This window comes from Littorina saxatilis, linkage group LG6 (assembly GCF_037325665.1).
Source record: "Littorina saxatilis isolate snail1 linkage group LG6, US_GU_Lsax_2.0, whole genome shotgun sequence".
In the NCBI taxonomy this organism is placed as follows: Eukaryota; Metazoa; Mollusca; class Gastropoda; order Littorinimorpha; family Littorinidae; genus Littorina; species Littorina saxatilis.
The window spans coordinates 52,976,965-52,999,081 of record NC_090250.1 but is presented as its reverse complement, the minus strand read 5'-3'; the positions used below and the strand labels follow the sequence as shown (position 1 = coordinate 52,999,081).

The 22,117-nt window shown below is 43.8% G+C and overlaps 2 protein-coding genes across 2 annotated transcripts in view; both read left to right on the top strand.

The window, feature by feature from the left end:
- The first annotated feature begins 451 nt into the window (after positions 1–451).
- LOC138968048 (uncharacterized) lies at positions 452–5,926 on the top strand. Its single transcript, XM_070340611.1, has 3 exons — positions 452–554; positions 5,292–5,543; positions 5,921–5,926. The coding sequence occupies exons 1-3, from the start codon at positions 492–494 to the stop codon at positions 5,924–5,926; spliced, it is 321 nt and encodes a 106-aa protein (XP_070196712.1). The 5' UTR covers positions 452–491.
- Positions 5,927–9,239: 3,313 nt separating this feature from the next.
- Positions 9,240–22,117, top strand: part of LOC138969523 (cilia- and flagella-associated protein 337-like) — a gene marked incomplete in the record, with an annotated part of 96,679 nt that continues 83,801 nt past the window's right edge. Inside the window, 2 exon segments of the mRNA XM_070342346.1 lie at positions 9,240–9,467; positions 20,179–20,238. Coding sequence (XP_070198447.1) covers positions 9,261–9,467; positions 20,179–20,238 — 267 coding nt within the window.

The following is a 22,117-nucleotide window of genomic DNA, read 5'->3' as shown; positions in this document are numbered from 1 at the left end:
ATTTACTAAACAATTCATTATTTAATAAAAAAATCCATTATTTACTATATAATGCATTATATACTATAGAATGCATTGTATACTATAGAATGCATTGTATACTATAGAACATTGATAACAACAACAACAACAACGACAACAACAACAATGCAGGATATGACTGTAGATCTAGTTTGCGTACCTTCGGCGTACATTGTTTGCCACGAATATTTTTGTTTTGTAAACAAACTATAAACAGAGATACATTTTTTAAAAATCGTCGAAAAGCTCACCCATACGGGTTTTAGATCTGTTCATTTGGTTCACTAAAACTGTCGTAGATCTGCCCAAGGCCACAGCGCAGAGTTTTTGTTATATATATTTTAGATCAGTGGAAATCTTGCCAAGGGTAGGATACTCTTCTTGTCAATTGCAAGAAGGGAGTGAACTCCAACCGAGTCAACCATTTTTGTTTCAAAGGAACAGAGGACGGTTAGGAACACATTTTTGCAATGGAAGAAAATACAGAAGAAATGAACCTTTCAAAAACCGGCTCTGCTGTTTGCTATGAGGAGGTAAGAACTTTATTTTGCACAAACACAAAAACCGGCTCTGCTGGTTGCTATGAGGAGGTAAGAACTTTAGTTTGCACAAACACAAAAACGCGTACGTCCCCTCAAAAAATAAAGACTTACCGAACGAAAAGTGGTGTTACCGTTCTCCAGTCAAGTGTTGGTAGTTCCAGGCATTATGATATTATGGATACTGAACAATTATGTCCGCGTGTTTACCTACACCGACGATTCAGTTACAACATCAGTAATGGTTTTGTGTACATTCTCTTTCAATTCTTTGCCTCAATCTCTCCGTGAACGCGTTTCTGATACACCTGATCGCATCAATTCTTTCCTCTGCTTGGAGGAGGTAGGGTAGACCCACATGATGAATAACAAGAGATGGAACTGTTAGTGTTACAACTTACATTAGCAGGCATGAGCACGCGTGGTCGCCCACTCGCCCCAGGCGACTAGAAATGACTGTGGGCAAACAACAAGTTGAGAAAGTAGTCGCGTGGCGACTGTAATGTTTTTAGTCATCAGGGGATTTTGCCAATGAGTACCATAGAAACTGCATGTAGCCTACTGTAGAATGTCAGGTGGATGGTCGCACGCCAAAAAGGCACTGCAACATCCATTACATAATGAAAGAGATCGTTTATTGTGAGAACCAACCCATTCAAGCAGAAAAGTATCAGATTATGTGTGCGTTTTCTTTGTTTGTTTGTCTAGTACTGCCGAGTATTTCTTGCAAGTCAAATTGAAAGTATTGTTTAAAGGCACAGTAAGCCTCCCGTACACCATCACAGATACTGTCAGGCTTTTACACACAGTACAATCACCCTTTCATTTAAACACTCACCACTTGAGAACATCCTAGGTGCCCTCCGTAAAGAGCGAGCAATTTTCAAAGAATTTATTTTTGCGTGGTTTATCTTACCCCTGAGTCATCGTGAACCCGTGTGACCCAGTTTCCCTTTTTGGCTCACGTAAGTGTAGCCTATGCGATGGTAAACTCTGTCTGTCTGTGCGTATGTATGTATACATGTAGGCTATGTATGTGTGTGTGTGTGTGTGTGTGTGTGTGTGTGTGTGTGTGTGTGTGTGTGTGTGTGTGTGTGTGTGTGTGTGTGTGTGTGTGATAGAAACTTTAACATTTGATTTGACTGAACACCGTAATACTAATTTCACCTGGTTATTATCCAAGCAACATCTTCAAAGTATTGAAGCAATGATCAACATTTTGTCGGCATTGTAGTTAAAGTGTGTATCTAAAGAAAACGGGTGGTGGGGGGTTTGGGAGGGGGGGGGGGGGGTAAAAGCAGGTGACTGGTTTGTGTCGTGTGTGGTATGTAGACCAGGTCAGGGGCCAAGATCAGGTCAGGTCGCGTGAAGGATTGTGGTATAGATTCACTTTTCAGTTCTCACTTCTGCATTCGCCGATTCGGGGAAGACGATTTCACATTGTTCGGTTTCTTAGCTCAAGAAAAATAGATAAAGAAGATACCAAAGCCTGAAGAGATTTCCAACAGTTTGATCTGCACAGCTTGTTTTCAGTGTCTGCGCGAGGAAGAGCTGTCGAAAGCGAAGTGTCGATCTGGCAGTCGTGTCCCCAATAAGTACAGACAGATCTAGTGTCTCCCACTCTTACAGCGTGTCACCTAAGCTTACTGATAATCCGTTTTGTTTAATTTCTTTCTATTTCAGCAGACATGGATATCAAAAACAGTGCTAGGCAGTCACGTCCAGTGAAACCGCCCTGATATGGCCCATCGTGGTCGGCTGGGCGTTAAGCAAACAAACAAACAAACAAACCTCCAGTGAAATGAGTTGATCTAAACTGCCTGTAATGTTTGGATGTATCAGTTTGTTCTTGGTTCGATTTATGTGAATTTCAAGACTTGCAGAAGAGTCTCAAGTTTACTCTGCCCGTATAAAACTGTCCACTATTTATTTGAACATGCAGATATAAGGAAACGGAATGAATCTGTTCTCAAAGTCAAAGTTATTACGATTTTGGCTCAGTTTCAAAACATGCTCTGTCATGGTTCTGTCTGTACAGTTTGGTGCCTTTCAACAACTTCCTTAAATTTGAAAGACAGTTTTTGGATGCTAGATCTACCTAGATCTGTATCGCGTTTCATTCCAGACTCCTCTCTTTGATTGTACTGTTTGCTGTTCACGCACTATCATGATTCGCTAATGTCTGAAACGTTTGGTAAACTTACCTTGCAACAGCTTCCTTGTCCCTGAACATGCTAGGGTGGTCCGGGGGCATGCCCCCCCCCCCCCCCCGGAATTTATTTTTCCAAGGAAGCAAAATGCTGCAATCTAGGGCCACCTGAGCTCGGAAAACTGTCATGTAATCATCTCTCTCTCTCTCTCTCTCTCTCTCTCTCTCTCTCTCTCTCTCTCTCTCTCTCTCTCTCTCTCTCTCTCTCTCTCTCTCTCTCTCTCTCTCTCTCTCTCTCTCTCTCTCTCTCTTTCTCTCTCTCTTTTTCCCCCTGACTGAGATCTGTCCAGTAGTTTGGTCTGAATTGCTCTACACACAGACAGACAGACAGACAGACAGACACACACACACACACACACACACACACACACACACACACACACACACACACACACACACACACACACACACACACCACGACCCTCGTCTCGATTCCCCATCTATGTTAAAACATTTAGTCAAAACTTGACTAAATGTAACAAGTCGCGTAAGGCGAAAATACAATATTTAGTCAAGTAGCTGTCGAACTCACAGAATGAAACTGAACGCAATGCCATTTTTCAGCAAGACCGTATACTCGTAGCATCGTCAGTCCACCGCTCATGGCAAAGGCAGTGAAATTGACAAGAAGAGCGGGGTAGTAGTTGCGCTAAGAAGGATAGCACGCTTTTCTGTACCTCTCTTTGTTTTAACTTTCTGAGCGTGTTTTTAATCCAAACATATCATATAGATCTATATGTTTTTGGAATCAGGAACCGACAAGGAATAAGATGAAAGTGTTTTTAAATTGATTTGGACAATTTAATTTTGATAATAATGTTTATATATTTAATTTTCAGAGCTTGTTTTTAATTCGAATATAACATATTTATATGTTTTTGGAATCAGCAAATGATGGAGAATAAGATAAACGTAAATTTGGATCGTTTTATAAATTTTTATTTTTTTACAATTTTCAGATTTTTAATGACCAAAGTCATTAATTAATTTTTAAGCCACCAAGCTGAAATGCAATACCGAAGTCCGGGCTTCGTCGAAGATTACTTGACCAAAATTTCAACCAATTTGGTTGAAAAATGAGGGCGTGACAGTGCCGCCTCAACTTTCACGAAAAGCCGGATATGACGTCATCAAAGACATTTATCAAAAAAATGAAAAAAATGTTCGGGGATTTCATACCCAGGAACTCTCATGTCAAATTTCATAAAGATCGGTTCAGTAGTTTAGTCTGAATCGCTCTACACACACACACACACACAGACACACACACACACACGCACATACACCCTCGTTTCGATTCCCCCTCGATGTTAAAATATTTAGTCAAAACTTGACTAAATATGAAAAGGGCAGCAGTCACTTGTCGTGCTGAGTTGTCGGGCGTCTTCCCAGCAACGTCGCTAGTATCTGTGATGGTTTACGGGAGGCGCACTGTTAACAGGAAAAAGTCTTCTGTTTCGTCTTTGGTAACTTTATTGTGTGGGCGAGTGAAACTCTTTGTGGGCTAGTCAATTTCCAAAGTCATTTGCTCACATAGCGACTGGAAATGTCGAAACTTGCTCATGCCTTCATTATTGGCAATTAGCATAATGCTGTATTTTCCGAATTCAGACGTCCTATTCTGATTCGTCCGATTACAACTGCATTAGAATCTGGAAGAAATGCTTGGAAGCACAGACTCTCACGGTAAGGTGGCCCAACATAGGCATAGCACCGGTCCAGTGTTCGCACCAGTCATTTCCCCAATAGGTATTTATTAACAAGTAGAATCCTGTCTGTCACGGACACCGGCCGGTCATTCTGTTACGTCAATCGGTCAAACCAAGTCCAAAGTACGGTGATTACATTAATGTTGTCAGGAAGAAATAGGTGGATGGAAATATCAGGTGGTATGAATAAACCGACCGGTTGATAATTTCATTTTCATTTCCAGTAATCTGAGATTTTCAAGTCAGGTGAGCCCGTTAAGGTCATTTCATATAGCCCTGCTAGGTTTCTTTCATGAAAATACGGGTTGCTTTCAGGCTTGTTTGGGTTAGAGAGCTACCCTACACAAAACGGAATCACCCTTTTCTGTTTTGCATTTTATTGTTTTGTGGTGTGTGTTCGTGTTTTTTTTTAAGTCAGAGACTTTTTCAGTGAATCTGGCAGTGGCTTCCTTTTGCATACATGTGTTCTCATGATGGTCTGCGGTACTGGAAAATTCGATCTTTTACAGTGCGCATGCGTGCAAACGAGGATGTACAATTCCGGGAAATTCCGATCTTTATTGTGCGCATGCGTGCTAACCAGTGTATAATTCTCGGAAAAAACTCCGATCTTTATGTGGTGCATGCGTGCTAACGAGGGTGTACATTTATGAACACATTATAATCTTTATGTTGCGCATGCGTGTTAACGAGGGTGTACAATCCTGGAAAATTCCGATCTTGTTCGTGCGCATGCGTACTAACATGGAAAGTTCCGATCTTTAGCGTGCGTATGCACAGTACACGAGGGTGTATTATTCTGGGCAAATCTAGATCGTGCGCATGCGTGCTCTGGGGGTTGGACACTTGGCGTCGACGGCGGTGGCCTTTGTGCAAGACGAGGACAGCTCGTCAGGGACAGACGAGGAGCCGGAGCACACGGCTATGGCTCTGGGCATAACGACCCTGGAGAAGCTGTACTCGGCGATCACGCAGGGGGACACGCCCCTCCACTCCGGCCGCGAGTCCCACCCCATCACCCCCACCCTCTTCACCAACATCCTCAAGGAGGAGAACGACATCTGGGTCAGTACAGACAACAGCCAGCCGGCACATGTTCTGCTTGTTGGTATGTATCTAGCCAGCCGGCACATGTTCTGCCTGTTGGTATGTATCTAGCCAGCCGGCACATGTTCTGCCTGTTGGTATGTATCTAGCCAGCCGGCACATGTTCTGCCTGTTGGTATGTATCTAGCCAGCCGGCACATGTTCTGCCTGTTGGTAAGTATCTAGCCAGCCGGCACATGTTCTGCCTGTTGGTATGTATCTAAGTGGAGGAATGCTCTTATTCAGTGTAAAGGTATGCACAGGTGTGTTTTGTAGTTGACACGATGGTTTACACGTGATGGGCGTTATCTGGAATGTAGAAATGACACCTCATGCGCCGATGTGTGTATTGACAGGGCTGAATTTGAGACGGGGGGGTCATAATTCCATAAGCCCCCCCCCCCCCCCCCCTACCGCTCATTACCCCGCAAATGAATGGCCCAAAATACCCATTTGAAAGGGATCCTGATTTGGCCTATATGGTCCGCTGGACCCAAACAGCAACAACTAAGCAAACAACTAAGCAACCAACTAACCAACCAACTAACCAACCAACTAACCCATTTGAAATGCTAAATTCCAATAGCTCCCCGGCCTGCCCAACTCTGTACCCTTACCTCATTTTGGAACCCCCTCCCCCTCATACACTAGGTCCAAGCCCTGTAAACCTTGCCTCATGTTGGAAGCCCCTCCCTCTCATACACTAGGGCCAGCCCCTGTAAACCTTGCCTCATGTTGGAAGCCCCTCCCTCTCATACACTAGGTCCAGCCCCTGTAAACCTTACCTCATTTTGGAACCCCGTCCCCCTCATACACTAGGTCCAGCCCCTGTAAACCTTGCCTCATGTTGGAAGCCCCTCCCTCTCATACACTAGGTCCAGCCCCTGTAAACCTTACCTCATTTTGGAAGCCCCTCCCTCTCATACACTAGGTCCAGCCCCTGTAAACCTTACCTCATTTTGGAACCCCGTCCCCCTCATACACTAGGTCCAGCCCCTGTAAACCTTACCTCATGTTGGAAGCCCCTCCCTCTCATACACTAGGTCCAGCCCCTGTAAACCCTGCCTCATGTTGGAAGTCCCTCCCTCTCATACACTAGGTCCAGGCCCTGTAAACCTTGCCTCATGTTGGAAGTCCCTCCCTCTCATACACTAGGTCCAGCCCCTGTAAACCTTGCCTCATGTTGGAACCCCCTCCCTCTCATACACTAGGTCCAGCCCCTGTAAACCCTGCCTCATGTTGGAAGCCCCTCCCTCTCACACACTAGGTCCAGCCCCTGTAAACCTTGCCTCATGTTGGAAACCCCTCCCTCTCATACACTAGGTCCAGCCCCTGTAAACCCTGCCTCATGTTGGAAGCCCCTCCCTCTCATACACTAGGTCCAGCCCCTGTAAACCTTGCCTCATGTTGGAAGCCCCTCCCTCTCACACACTAGGTCCAGCCCCTGTAAACCCTGCCTCATGTTGGAAGTCCCTCTCTCTCATACACTAGGTCCAGCCCCTGTAAACCTTGCCTCATGTTGGAAGCCCCTCCCTCTCACACACTAGGTCCAGCCCCTGTAAACATTGCCTCATGTTGGAAGCCCCTCTCTCTCATACACTAGGTCCAGCCCCTGTGAACCCTGCCTCATGTTGGAAGCCCCTCTCTCTCATATACTGGGTCCAGCCCCTGTGAACCCTGCCTCATGTTGGAAGCCCCTCTCTCTCATATACTAGGTCCAGCCCCTGTGAACCCTGCCTCATGTTGGAAGCCCCTCCCTCTCACACACTAGGTCCAGCCCCTGTACCCCTGCCTCATGTTGGAAGCCCCTCCCTCTCATACACTAGGTCCAGCCCCTGTACCCCTGCCTCATGTTGGAAGTCTCTCCCTCTCATTCACTAGGTCCAGCCCCTGTACCCCTGCCTCATATTGGAAGCCCTTCCCTCTCATACACTAGGTCCAGCCCCTGTGCCCCTGCCTCATGTTGGAAGCCCCTCTCTCCCATACACTAGGTCCAGCCCCTGTAAACCTTACCTCATGTTGGAAGCCCCTCCCTCTCATACACTAGGTCCAGCCCCTGTAAACCCTGCCTCATGTTGGAAGTCCCTCCCTCTCACACACTAGGTCCAGGCCCTGTAAACCTTGCCTCATGTTGGAAGTCCCTCCCTCTCATACACTAGGTCCAGCCCCTGTAAACCTTGCCTCATGTTGGAACCCCCTCCCTCTCATACACTAGGTCCAGCCCCTGTAAACCCTGCCTCATGTTGGAAGCCCCTCCCTCTCACACACTAGGTCCAGCCCCTGTAAACCTTGCCTCATGTTGGAAACCCCTCCCTCTCATACACTAGGTCCAGCCCCTGTAAACCCTGCCTCATGTTGGAAGCCCCTCCCTCTCATACACTAGGTCCAGCCCCTGTAAACCTTGCCTCATGTTGGAAGCCCCTCCCTCTCACACACTAGGTCCAGCCCCTGTAAACCCTGCCTCATGTTGGAAGTCCCTCTCTCTCATACACTAGGTCCAGCCCCTGTAAACCTTGCCTCATGTTGGAAGCCCCTCCCTCTCACACACTAGGTCCAGCCCCTGTAAACATTGCCTCATGTTGGAAGCCCCTCTCTCTCATACACTAGGTCCAGCCCCTGTGAACCCTGCCTCATGTTGGAAGCCCCTCTCTCTCATATACTGGGTCCAGCCCCTGTGAACCCTGCCTCATGTTGGAAGCCCCTCTCTCTCATATACTAGGTCCAGCCCCTGTAAACCTTGCCTCATGTTGGAAGTCCCTCCCTCTCACACACTAGGTCCAGCCCCTGTACCCCTGCCTCATGTTGGAAGCCCCTCCCTCTCATACACTAGGTCCAGCCCCTGTACCCCTGCCTCATGTTGGAAGCCCCTCCCTCTCATACACAAGGTCCAGCCCCTGTACCCCTGCCTCATGTTGGAAGCCCCTCCCTCTCATACACTAGGTCCAGCCCCTGTGCCCCTGCCTCATGTTGGAAGCCCCTCTCTCCCATACACTAGGTCCAGCCCCTGTAAACCTTGCCTCATGTTGGAAGCCCCTCCCTCTCATATACTAGGTCCAGCCCCTGTAAACCCTGCCTCATGTTGGAAGCCCCTCCCTCTCATACACTAGGTTCAGACCCTGTACCCTTGCCTCATGTTGGAAGCCCCTCCCTCTCACACACTAGGTCCAGCCCCTGTACCCCTGCCTCATGTTGGAAGCCCCTCCCTCTCATATATATACTAGGTCCAGCCCCTGTGAACCCTGCCTCATGTTGGAAGCCCCTCCCTCTCATACACTAGGTCCAGCCCCTGTAAACCCTGCCTCATGTTGGAAGCCCCTCTCTCTCATACACTAGGTCCAGCCCCTGTAAACTCTGCCTCATGTTGGAAGCCCCTCCCTCTCGTATACAAGGTCCAGCCCTTGTAAACCTTGCCTCATGTTGGAAGCCCCTCCCTCTCATATACTAGGTCCAGCCCCTGTAAACCTTGCCTCATGTTGGAAGCCCCTCCCTCTCACACACTAGGTCCAGCCCCTGTAAACCCTGCCTCATGTTGGAAGCCCCTCCCTCTCATACACTAGGTCCAGCCCCTGTAAACCTTGCCTCATATTGGAAGCCCCTCCCATTCACACATTGGGTCAGGCTCTGCTTGTGGCACGGCGACTCTAACCGTGACCTCCTCGCTGTGTGCAGCCGGCGCGGGCCCAGCGCCTGTTCGACATGATCGACTGGCCGTCGCTGCACGAGCTGACGTGGAGCGGGTTCTGCGCCTACCTGCAAGAGGAGTATAACATCAAGGAACGGCACGAACAACGCCACAAGGAGGTGGAGATCGTCACGCCCGCCCTCCTCGCTGCCGTCCCGCACAGGGACCCGGGGGTCCGCGTCCATCGCATGGCGGACGGCTTGTGGATCACCTCCAGCGAGGTACGTGTTATGTAACACCGTTTATCCTACAGACGTGAGGGAGACCACTTATCACATTTGAATATCGTTTACTTCACTAGTGGGTATATAGATATGACGGGCGCCGTGGCGGGGTGGTAAGACGTCGGCCTCTTAATCGGAAGGTCGTGGGTTCGAATCCCGGCCGCGGCCGCCTGGTGGGTTAAGTGTGGAGATTGTTCCGATCTCCCAGGTCAACTTATGTGCAGACCTGCTAGTGACTTATCCCCTTTCGTGTGTACACGCAAGCACAAGACCAAGTGCGCACGGAAAAGATCCTGTAATCCATGTAAGAGTTCGGTGGCTTATAGAAACACGAAAATACCCAGCGTGCTTCCTCCGAAAGCGGCGTATGGCTGCCTAAATGGCGGGGTAAAAACTGTCATACACGTGAAATTCCACTCGTGCAAAAACACGAGTGTACATGGGAGTTTCAGCCCACGAACGCAGAAGAAGAAGAAGAAGAAGACTGGTGGGTATATCATGTAAATAAGGTTGTGTCAAACTAGTCTAGCAGAGACCTCATTTTCCACTTCCCATGATGACATCAGTCATCGAGAAAAACATAGAATTTGGGAACATACACTGAGCACAAAAAGTTAAGGATATTTTTTCAGTGGTATAGCCCAGATGTTATACAGCAATTTTTTTGTCAGAAATATACCTGTATTTGAAGATCAGTCTTTATTCCCCCCTCTGCTTCTTTCTCTATGTAAACTTGTAGGGCTAGTTATTTTTCGGTAACTTACCCAACAACCAAAATCACTTACCCAACAACGGGCCTGAATCCTCGATAGCTCATGGGTAGAGACTGTACACATTGTGGATCTACTTTTTGCGACTCAAAAGTTCAGAACACTCTAATGTACAAAATATACATTTCTGGAGCAAACAATACAACCATACCGCATTTAAACCAGCAACTACAGGCTTGAACACATGAATCTCAGTATAAAATCCATGAGTTTGGTTGTTTTCTGAATTCAGATCTGCCGTGCACAATCGTTATCGCTAGCAAGATTCCAAGGAAAAGTAACTCTCATACTTTGTCTAGTGACACGAGTAGTTCCCCTTCCAGATTTCGACTGCATCGACAAGACTGCAATTCGACGGTCACTTTTCAACAATATTTCATTTTATAAACAGATCACACGCAATCAATTGCAAACATTTAATCAACTTAAAGAACATGCAGCGGTTTCATACACTATTTTGCCCCAGAAAACTGAACTTCATACAGTTTTTAACGTTGGAACACGCGTGTAAAACTTCGTCTGCTAGTCACATTCGAGGAAAGAACATTTCCTGAGCGATACCAAAACATGAACAGAACACACACTGTCTGCCTTTACCGCCACAGCAGAATGACAACATAACTGTGTACTTGATTTTAGTTCAAAAAGAAACTGACAAGAAGTGTTAACAGAATTGAATGATTTGCACGGAACTATACAACCGCGCATTAATCGATCGCCTGCGTTGGGTGAATATGATTCGATCAAACTTTCGCACAAAAACTCCTCTTTTCTTTGAATAACTGAAGAAAGGAGGAATAAAGAGATTACATGCCGAGTCTCAGTGATTATCAAAAATAATGGTCGAAGTTAGCGGATCATGAAAAATGCGAGACCATTATTTTTGATAATCACTGAGACTCAGCATGTAACCACTACTTCTTCTGCTCAAAAATGTGTTTCTGCAATCTGAGCAATATCTGGGTATGACGTCACTGGTCCGTGACCACGCCTACCGTCAAAAATGGCGTTTTTTGACGGCATGATTTACTTTCAACCGTCGAAATGGTGACTTAAACTGAATGATATACATGTATTACATTTTTTACATCCGAAAGTTTATTTGGTGTCTTACCTAACAGTTCATACACATTTCGTTCAAATCCGTCGCGCTGTCAGGCTGATCTAGCGAGTAAAAGAGAGCGACCACAAAACTGAAAAACAGCAACAAATCAAGGGTTTTTATGGTGTTTTTGCTGGGTAGTTGCAGTTGATATGCAATAAAACTAAAACTACAAATAGTAGCCTCTCCAAATTTCACAGAACGACGACAAAGACCCTCATCTGGATTCGCGCTAGTACTTGGAGCAAACAGAACCCGAGAATGGACGTTGTAACGGTTTTCCGTTAAAAAATTGCAAACGTTCTTAACGCCCTGGAAACAAATGTGACATGCACGCAACTTTGTATACTTTGCAAAAAATGGTGTCATTACATGTGTGCCAAGTTTCAGAAACATTCTTGTATGGGCTCAAAAGATATAGCCTCATGACTTTAAAGAAATAAAAAGTAAAATCTCACTCCACAGCGCTGTTCTATTTTTAGACGATGACGTCTGCAAAACTCATATCAAGGTGGCTGAGTGATCAGGACACACACTTTATACACTATCAAGGTTAATTGCACAAAGCTCAGCGATTGAAACCTTTGTCCTTTATATAAGATCTGCTGTTAGGTGTGTTGTTTTTGAAATTTGTCTTTGGCATGATGTTTTGTGTGCAAAAGAGCGTGAGTTTATGCATCTGTCTGTCTGTGACTACGTGTGTGTTTGCATGTGTGGATGATAAAAAATAATCCGAAGAGCTCCAAATAATTATACTTTTTGAGTTTGTGTGACTGTTCCCGTAGCTTGATGTGACTGGTTTGTGTCGTGTGTGGTATGTAGACCAGGTCAGGGGTCAAGGTTAGGTCAGATCGCGTGAAGGATTGTGGTATAGATACAGTTATCACCGAGCTGCAGTTCGCCGATTCGGAGAAGACGATTTCACATTGTTCGGTTTCGTAGCTCCAGAAAAATAGATAAAGAAGATACCAAAGGAGATTTCCTGCAGGTTAATCTGCACAGCGTGTTTCCAGTGTCTGCGCGAGGAAGTGCTGTCGAAAGCACAGTTGTTCTAACGCGTTTTGTCAAAATGTAAAAACTTTTTACAAAACGCAGGGGGCTCAAACACGCGTGTTGTCAAAATGTAATAACCCTAGAATTCTGGGCTATCATCCATGTGAAAAAGCAGACTATAAGATAAGCAAAACAATGCATCTTGCAGATTTTTTTTTTTTTTTTTTTTTTTTGGGGGGGGGGGGGGGGGGGGGTGGCGACGATTCATGCCCACTGACAATGTAATGATCCTAAAGACTTTTGTTTGATTGTCCCTTTAATTGCAACAAATCAAACTATCAAGCAAACCAACACACAAAAACAAATATTGGTCTTCATTCAGGATATTTTAAATAATCGGGGTAAAAGGAAATAAATGACTTTTAATTGAACTGTGGATTTGCATGAGTAGCATACAAACAGACAGACACACAATTTGGAAATTATTTGATGGTGAAGATTCTAAGTTTTCTTGACTTCCAATTTCAAAGAAGATAAGGGGTCTTGTGGGCGCGCCACTCGTTTTGTCAAAACGTTTTTACAAAACGCGGGGCGCGCCCCGTGTTTTGTAACAAAGTGTGAAATGTTTTGACAAAACACGGGGCGCGCCCCGCGTTTTGTAAAAATGTTTTGACAAAACACGGGGCGCGCCCCGCGTTTTGTAAAATGTTTTACATTTTGACAAAACGCGTCACAACAACAGTGTCGATCTGGCCATCTGGCAGTCGTGTCCCCGTAAGTAGGCTACAGACAGACAGATCTAGATCTAGTGTCTCGCACTCTTGCACCGTGACCTATGCTTACTGTGTGTGTGTGTGTGTGTGTGTGTGACGGAGTGATTGAGTTTGTGTTACTGTTTGTCGATTTCTTACGTGAGCCTTGAAGGCTTCGCCTCTTGTTGGGTTTTAATGTCCCTTCAGCAGAAGCTAGCTGCTATTCGAGACCGATACAGTTATTTTCTTTTTCCGTTCATGTGGCAAGTTCTACGTTTCAGACTATTTACATTCAGATCTATCACTATAAAAGAAGGTTCTAAAAATTAATCACTTTCACTTTTGGTACTTTAAATCTTGTAAAAAATCTTGATCTCTTTTAAAAAGTTAAAAATATTGTCCGGGGGAACATCCCGGAATAAAACCTTCAGCGTTTCCGCATTGTAGTGTTTGTCTCGAAATTCTTGAACGTCTACACATTTTGTGAGGACATGTTCTAATGTCCATGGTTCCTCACATCCAAAACAGTATGGTGGATCTTCACCTTTCAGCAGATAAGAATGTGTAATGTGACTGTGACCAATGTGTAAGCGACAGAGAACTGTCTCTTCTTTCCTGTTGAGGCGTAGGCTGTCCGACAGCTGGGGGACGATCTTATGAAGTTTATTTTCTTCACATTCGTCCCATTCGCTCTGCCATAGGTGCTTTATGTACATGTTGTTGCAAGTTCTCCATTTCGTAGCATTCCAACTGTCTGATTCGTCACATCAAATGCCAGATTGTGTCTCGCCCCTATCAAGACGACGATGAGAAAATCCCAGTGTTGCCTCCATCTGACGTCATATTTTTGGAATTATATGACGTCATGTCTTCATTCTTCTGTCTTTTTGATTCTTTGTCTTCTTTACTTCTTTCTTATACAGCACAGATGTGTTCAAAACACGTGAACAGTTCTTTTCTGCAACTGCTACTGAGCAAGTTGTTCGCATCATCCGTGAAGGCTATACGCATCCTATCGGAGAACGAGAAACAAAATTATGGAAAAAGTCCTCAAAAAAAATGTTGCGCGAAAGACACCAGGGACAGTATTTTTCACCTCTTTTCAAACGATCATAAATTTTGAGCCCATAAAAGAATGTTTCTGAAACTTGGCACACATGTAATGGCACCATTCTTTGCAAAGTGCACAACGTTAAGTGCCCTGTCACGTAGTCTCAAACCAAATTGGAAATCTATAGCATCATCATTATAATCATCCTCATCTCATTAATCATCCAAAATTATAAATTTCCTTACACATGTGTTTCTTGGACGTTACAAACGTTTACAAATTGTTAACGGAAAACCGTTACAACGTCCATTCTCGGGTTCTGTTTTCTCTAAGTATTGGAACATATCCTGATGAGGGTCTTTGTCATCTTTCTGTGAAATTTGGAGAGGCTGCTATTTGTAGTTTTAGATTTATTGAATATCAACTGCAGCTACCCAGCAAAAACACCATAACAACCATGGATTTTTTGCCGTTTTTCAGGATTGTGGTCGCTCTCCTTTACACGCTGGATCAGCCTGACTGCGCGGCGGATTTGAACGAAATTTGTATGACTTGTTAGGTAAGACACCAAATAAACTTTTTGGTGTAAAAAATGCAAAATATCATTCAGTTTAAGTCACCGTTTCGACGGTTGAAAGTGAATCATGTCGTCAATAAACGCCATTTTTGAGGGTGGGCGTGGTCACGGACCAGTGACGTCATACCCAGATATTGCTCAGATTCCAGAAACACATTTTTGAGCAGAAGAAAGATCTTCAAATACCTCTGACCAAAACGCTGCTGGCAGGTTTCACAATCTTCAATCACAGACTTCCTTTTTTTTCAACAAAATCAATCTTGACAGAGATCTTTGAAATAGTGTTTTTATTAAAGCCTTACATCCTCCTGGATGGAATCAAGACAAAAACTTGTATGGAGACGCATTCTTGTCGACATAATGTGATAGCTTGTTACAGTACTCTATCAAACAAAGGGATAGACGTAAACAGAATTGGGTAACGATTTATTCAAAGAATATTGTCCAGAGGCTTTAATAAATTAAGCAATAACAATGCAAGCAAAATATCATTTCCGAGCTCAGTGAAAAAAGCAGCAAATAAGGACTAATTATGGGAATTCCGTTCTTCTGAACTGCTATTTCGCTGTGATGCACGTCATGAGCATACCTTCAAAAGTAACAATGTTAATTGCACTCCATTTCTCACTTTAAAAAAAAAGTAGAATCATTGACCAATAGAAAAAAACGAGTTTGGAATTTTTTTTGCATATTCTTGGGGAATAAATACCTGAAAATGTAACCCTACCCTCTAAATGGTGACATCATGACAGCGAAAAAAAAATATACAGAACAAGTCATGTGAAGCGATAATAAAACATTAAGTTGGTTTGAAACTAAAAGATCAACATTGGAATCAGGGACGAGTCATTAACAATGCTAGTGAGATTTGGCTAGCCGAAACCAGAAGACCGAGACGGGTTGCCTCCGCGAAGCATATGAACAAAACGGGCGATTTTTCTCATTTGAGCAGATTTTCACACTAAGCATGACATATCTGTTTATACATGGGGATCCAGGAAATCCAAAGGATACAATGCAATAACTTTTGAATCTGTAATCAAAAGTGTTATTGTTATTTGCAATTTTTAGAATGTTATGTACCAAATTTTATAATACATTTCATAACTTGACGAAATGTAAAACAAGTCGCGTAAAGCGATATAAAAACATGTAGTCAATCTATAGGCATCAAATTGAAGGATAAACTTAAAAAAAACCAGTCCGATCAGCGAGACTAAATTCAGATAGTCTCGGCTAACCATACCCGAAAACCGTCACGGATCACACTCATCTCCGCGAAGCATACTCAACCTGTTTTCTTTAATTCTGAACGCGTTTTTAAAGTAAACATAACATATGTATATATATTTTTTAAATCAAGAGAAGATAAGAAGTACATTGCAGTAGTGTTTGAATCTGTAATGAAATATTCGTTTTTGATGACAATTTTAATGAGCGAACTAATTCACTTATTTTCAAGCTACCTGGCTCAAATGCAATATCAAAGTCCCGACTTAATCAAAGATTACTTAACAGGTCCGCCTCAACTATCACAAAAACGGAAATGACGTCATCAAAGACTGTGGCAGAGTACCTTAACGCAGTCCTAGTATATCCACTACTGACTGAACTGTGGCATAGTACCTGGACGCAGTCCCAGTATATCCACTACAGACTGAACTGTGGCATAGTACATGGACGCTGTCCCAGTATATCCACTACAGACTGAACCTTAATGTCTTGCATTTTCTACAACAACTACTCTGCACACATAAGAAAACCCAACCCCTCTCGCACGCACACATGCACGTACGCACGCATCAACACTCACGCATCAACACTCACACACACACACACACACACACACACACACACATAAGCTAACACAAACGAACACATGCGCACAACGCTCGCGCGCACGCTTACACACACACACACACACACACACTCCACGCACGCACGCACGCACGCACGCACGCACACACACACACACACACACACACAAACGAACACATGCGTGCAACGCTCGGCCGCACGCACACACACACACACACACACACACACACACACACAGCTAGATAATACATCATCTGATATGTTCCCTTGTTCATATGCTTTTTTCAAGTCATAAACGTAAACAATGAATGGTTTTACTGGGATTTTGTGCAGCGTTTTGTATTATCTGCGTTGTTGTCGGATTTAAATACTCTCTCAAAAACTGGGTATCTAATCACGACCGATAAGATTTTCCCCTTTTCGATTAAAAAGTACAATGAGATTTAGTCAGAACCATAACATTATTCTTCCAAAAACACTTATTAACATCCATGTAAAAGAAACACAACTCTGTTCATCAAATTATCTCACCCTTTGCCAGAAACGTACGTATGGCGAAGGCACATTTCGTGCCGCGGTGCAGATGACGCAATTAACTCTCGTGACAACGATTGGTTCGTGACGTCGCGTCATCAACCGTTCATGAATGGCCCTTGTATGAATGGCATTCTTTCTGTTGGGATGACGTGTGAACCTCATCATTAGTGACTTGGAAAATCGGTCGGATTTAGGTATCCCCGAAGTCGGTCGGAATTGGATACACTTACCCTACACTCTTCCACACTGACAGGCGCGCGCGCACATACGCACGCACATATGCAACAATAACAATGACAAAAATCAAAATTTTAAAAGCACTTGAAAGAAGTTAATAAACAAAGCAACTATTGATTCCCTACGATTATATGATCGTGACTGGCTCTCTTTCCAAGTTGGAACGTTTTCAATCTGCTGTCTGACGTCATCAAAGTGTTGAAAAACGTACGGCGATGTCTATAAAACTCTCACTTGACCACAACATTCACAATGCAGTGCATTTCAGGATTGAAAAAAACCACTGGCGTTGATCAGACACAGTCACTGAATGTTGTTATTTTACAAATGAATCTGCTTAACATTTGGTAAGACATGACCGTCAATAGTGCCGGGCGGTCGTGAGAATTCAAGGTTTTCAGAGACAGACAGTAAATAACGTGCTCTGAAATAAACACATGCCGAAAAATTCTTTAGTCAGCCAGTTGATCATCTGCCTGACAACGGATAGGAAGTATAAAATTGGTCGCATCATGACAATTTGCTGTGTATGGCGGTCATAGCAGACGATTTGTCTTCAGGACGGTCGTGAGAAAAAATGAGACAGACACCTTGCCCGAGTGACTAGACAGTAAATAACGTGCTCTGAAATAAACACATGCCGAAAAATTCTTTAGTCAGCCAGTTGATCATCTGCCTGACAACGGATAGGAAGTGTAAAATTGGTTGCATCATGACAATTTGCTGTGTATGGCGGTTATAGCAGACGATTTGTCTGCAGGGCGGTCGTGAGAAAAAATGAGACAGACACCTTGCCCGAGTTACAAGACAGTAAATAACGTGCTCTGAAATAAACACATGCCGAAAAATTCTTTAGTCAGCCAGTTGATTATCTGCCTGACAACGGATAGGAAGTGTAAAATTGGTTGCATCATGACAATTTGCTGTGTATGGCGGTTATAGCAGACGATTTGTCTGCAGGGCGGTCGTGAGAAAAAATGAGACAGACACCTTGCCCGAGTGACAAAATGATCAAGCGCAAGTAGAATAAGCCGTAGTTAGCCTTTCAAAACCCTTTCATGTCGTGATTTGATGGAAATTGCTACTTATTAAAAGCATGTTACGTCCAAACCTTTTAACAGCCATTCCAACTGAACAGATTTGTAATTAACGTTTTTGAGACAGACACATTTAGAAAAAAGACCGTTTACTTCACATGCGATTGTATCGACTAAACATAAACACATTCATTGTTTTTTTTAACTAAGTGTGTTCATCTATCTCTGTTCTTTGGTTTCTAATGTACTTTTCACTGGATTTCTTTGTGTGTTTTTGTACTGGTGCCTTTGTCTATTGCAATGTGGCTAAAAAGGGAAATCGTGTCTGTCTCATTTCTCACGACCGACCTACCTTTTTCGCTGGTGGGGAATACAAACTTGACTTAAATTCGATCAAAGTTTATTTTTCATATGTAAATTCCGAAGACATTCGACACAGACCAGTGAAAATTCACGACTAAACAAAACGAAACATTTTATTTAATATCAAAGTCAGGGACATACCCGACTCTGAAGACTGTGAAACCTGTCTGCTGTTTAACATTTGGGGTATACCACTGAAAATGTATCCTTAACTTTTTGTGCTCAGTGTACACGACACGCTCTACTTTCTAGGGTGACGTATTTTTAGAGGCTTTGGAAGAGATCGAGATTATACATATGAGACGCTTCTTCAATTTGGTACGCGTCTTCAATCTGAGGGACGTTTGGAGCAAAATACACGCAAGTACAGTATGTAGAATAAACATAAAACCTCATGTTTGCTGTGCCATATCCTATTAACAATCGTTGCTTTTTTAAATATTGAAATGCGAGCGAAGGCGAGCATTTCAATATTTAATAAAACAGCTTGCGTAAATCAGATATGATACAGCAAGCCACTGACTGAAAACTTCGTGGGTATTTTCCGACATGCATCAGCACATTTCTATTACAGTTTGAAGGCAATGCGTAAACGAGTTACTGAAATGTCCCGTTCAGCATGCCCTCGCGTCATTATTAGACTGTACTGTACATGTTTGAGATACAAATATGAGTTACTGAAATGTCCCGTTCAGCATGCCCTCGCGTCATTATTAGACTGTACTGTACATGTTTGAGGTACAAATATGAGTTACTGAAATGCCCCGTTCAGCATGCCCTCGCGTCATTATTAGACTGTACTGTACATGTTTGAGATACAAATATGAGTTACTGAAATGTCCCGTTCAGCATGCCCTCGCGTCATTATTAGACTGTACTGTACATGTTTGAGATACAAAATATGAGTTACTGAAATGTCCCGTTCAGCATGCCCTCGCGTCATTATTAGACTGTACTGTACATGTTTGAGATACAAATATGAGTTACTGAAATGTCCCGTTCAGCATGCCCTCGCGTCATTCATTATTAGACTGTACTGTACATGTTTGAGATACAAATATGAGTTACTGAAATGCCCCGTTCAGCATGCCCTCGCGTCATTATTAGACTGTACTGTACATGTTTGAGATACAAATATGAGTTACTGAAATGTCCCGTTCAGCATGCCCTCGCGTCATTATTAGACTGTACTGTACATGTTTGAGATACAAAATATGAGTTACTGAAATGTCCCGTTAAGCATGCCCTCGCCCATGCTTAGTTATGCGTGTTAGCAGTAAGCTTTAACAGTTAGTAACAGTTAGCTGACATTTGCTGTCCGCGACTTAACAGAGTCCACTCCCTAAAGATTACTCTCACGTTGATATGTCGTCTCTTCCACGTCTGTCGGAGAATACGATGTCGCGGTGTTAACTGCTCCTCGTGATACGATAAGTAGATCATTTCTTCACAAAGCATTGCTTCATTTCAGGAGGGAGTAGTATCGCTGTGGAACAACGACCTTGAACTCATTCGCCACAGGTTGTGCCTGGTATGTAGACAAAACCGGAGATATCATATCAAGACACACAAGCGCATACAAAAGCACACAGACATGCTGTCAAAAGCTCTCTCTCTATCTCTCTCTATCTCTGTCTGTCTGTCTGTCTGTCTGTCTGTCTGTCTCTCTCTCTCTCTCTCTCTCTCTCTCTCTCGCACACACACACACACACGCACGCACGCACGCACACACACCCGCACGCACACACGCATGGAAGTATACACTTCCACACTAAGCCATACAAGCCTGAGCACATCTGCAACACCACCACACGAGCATGTATTGCTTCAACAGTAAACACCACCACACGAGCATGTATTGCTCCAACAGTAAACACCAACACACGAGCATGTTTTGCTTCAACAGTAAACACCACCACACGAGCATGTATTGCTTCAACAGTAAACACCACCACACGAGCATGTATTACTTCAACAGTAAACACCCCCACAGTAAGCACGTATTCCTTCATGTGGGAACGATCATGTCAGCCTCTGCTGACCTGTCCAGACATGTACACGGAATGACGATATGTATCCAACATCAACAGCCTAGCTACGTTCTGTAGACATCTCTGTGTTACCAATCAATCAATCAATATGAGGCTTATATCGCGCGTATTCCGTGGGTACAGTTCTAAGCGCAGGGATTTATTTTTTTATTTTTTTATTTTTATTTTATGCAATTTATATCGCGCACATATTCAAGGCGCAGGGATTTATTTATGCCGTGTGAGATGGAATTTTTTTTACACAATACATCACGCATTCACATAGGCCAGCAGATCGCAGCCATTTCGGCGCATATCCTACTTTTCACGGCCTATTATTCCAAGTCACACGGGTATTTTGGTGGACATTTTTATCTATGCCTATACAATTTTGTCAGGAAAGACCCTTTTGTCAATCGTGGGATCTTTAACGTGCACACCCCAATGTAGTGTACACGAAGGGACCTCGGTTTTTCGTCTCATCCGAAATGAAGAATGAAGTGTACATGTAACTAACATGTCACGTGCCACCTGTTTGCGTCACCCCACAGAGCAAACAGCGACTGAAGGGTATAATAATAATAATAATGCAAACTTTTATAGCGCTATTCTAGAAAATTGTCTACTCTTAGCGCTTTACAATACATACATCGACCAAGCATACTATACACGCACAGGCAAAGAAACCGACCAAACATAACCAACAAACTATACATGCACAGGCAAAGAAAACGACCAAACATACAATACACGCACAGGCAAAAATAACGACCAAACATAAACAAACATACTATAACCAAACATAACCAACATACTATACGCACGCAGGCAAAGAGAACAATCAGCACATATAATTATTACTGACATCTAATAATCCAGGCTGTCGCGGACAGTTGTATGTAGTTATAAGGTTCCTTGGTCGGGCGTTGCTGACAGGTACCTGTGTCAAGGTGGGAAGACCGGTAGCTGGGCTTAGCTCAGTGATTCGCGCCTTGCACGCTTTGCACGCATTGCACGGGACGTTCACGGTAAGCTGCGCGCTATTTGTAGGGCTCACCGTTTACCTGGTTGCTGACTGAGAAATTCATAGGCATTCTTTTTTCTGTCTCGGCCGAGACCAGATGTTTGTTCGAACGGCTTCGAAATTCGTGTGTGAATTGTCGTTTGAGTTCGAAGTTATTTTCAGTAGTAATGTACGTCTACTGTGGACTTTGTTGAAGTCGGTTGCGTAAAGTGCGCGATGTTTTTCATTAGCCTGTGTGAGGTAAGTCAAATTTCTTGGTCTAATTGGATAGACTTTTGTCAGTTTTTGCTGAAGGTGAATTAGCGGCCGGTGGCAGGGGACAGGGAACCTACATTAGTTACCAGTTGTACTGTTTG

Coding starts and splice junctions, on each gene's coding strand:
- LOC138968048 (XM_070340611.1), top strand. CDS start 492: ATGGAAGAAAATACAGAAGAAATGAACCTTTCAAAAACCGGCTCTGCT. Junction 555..5,291: donor CTGCTGTTTGCTATGAGGAG/GTAAGAACTTTA, acceptor GGGCAAATCTAG/ATCGTGCGCATGCGTGCTCT.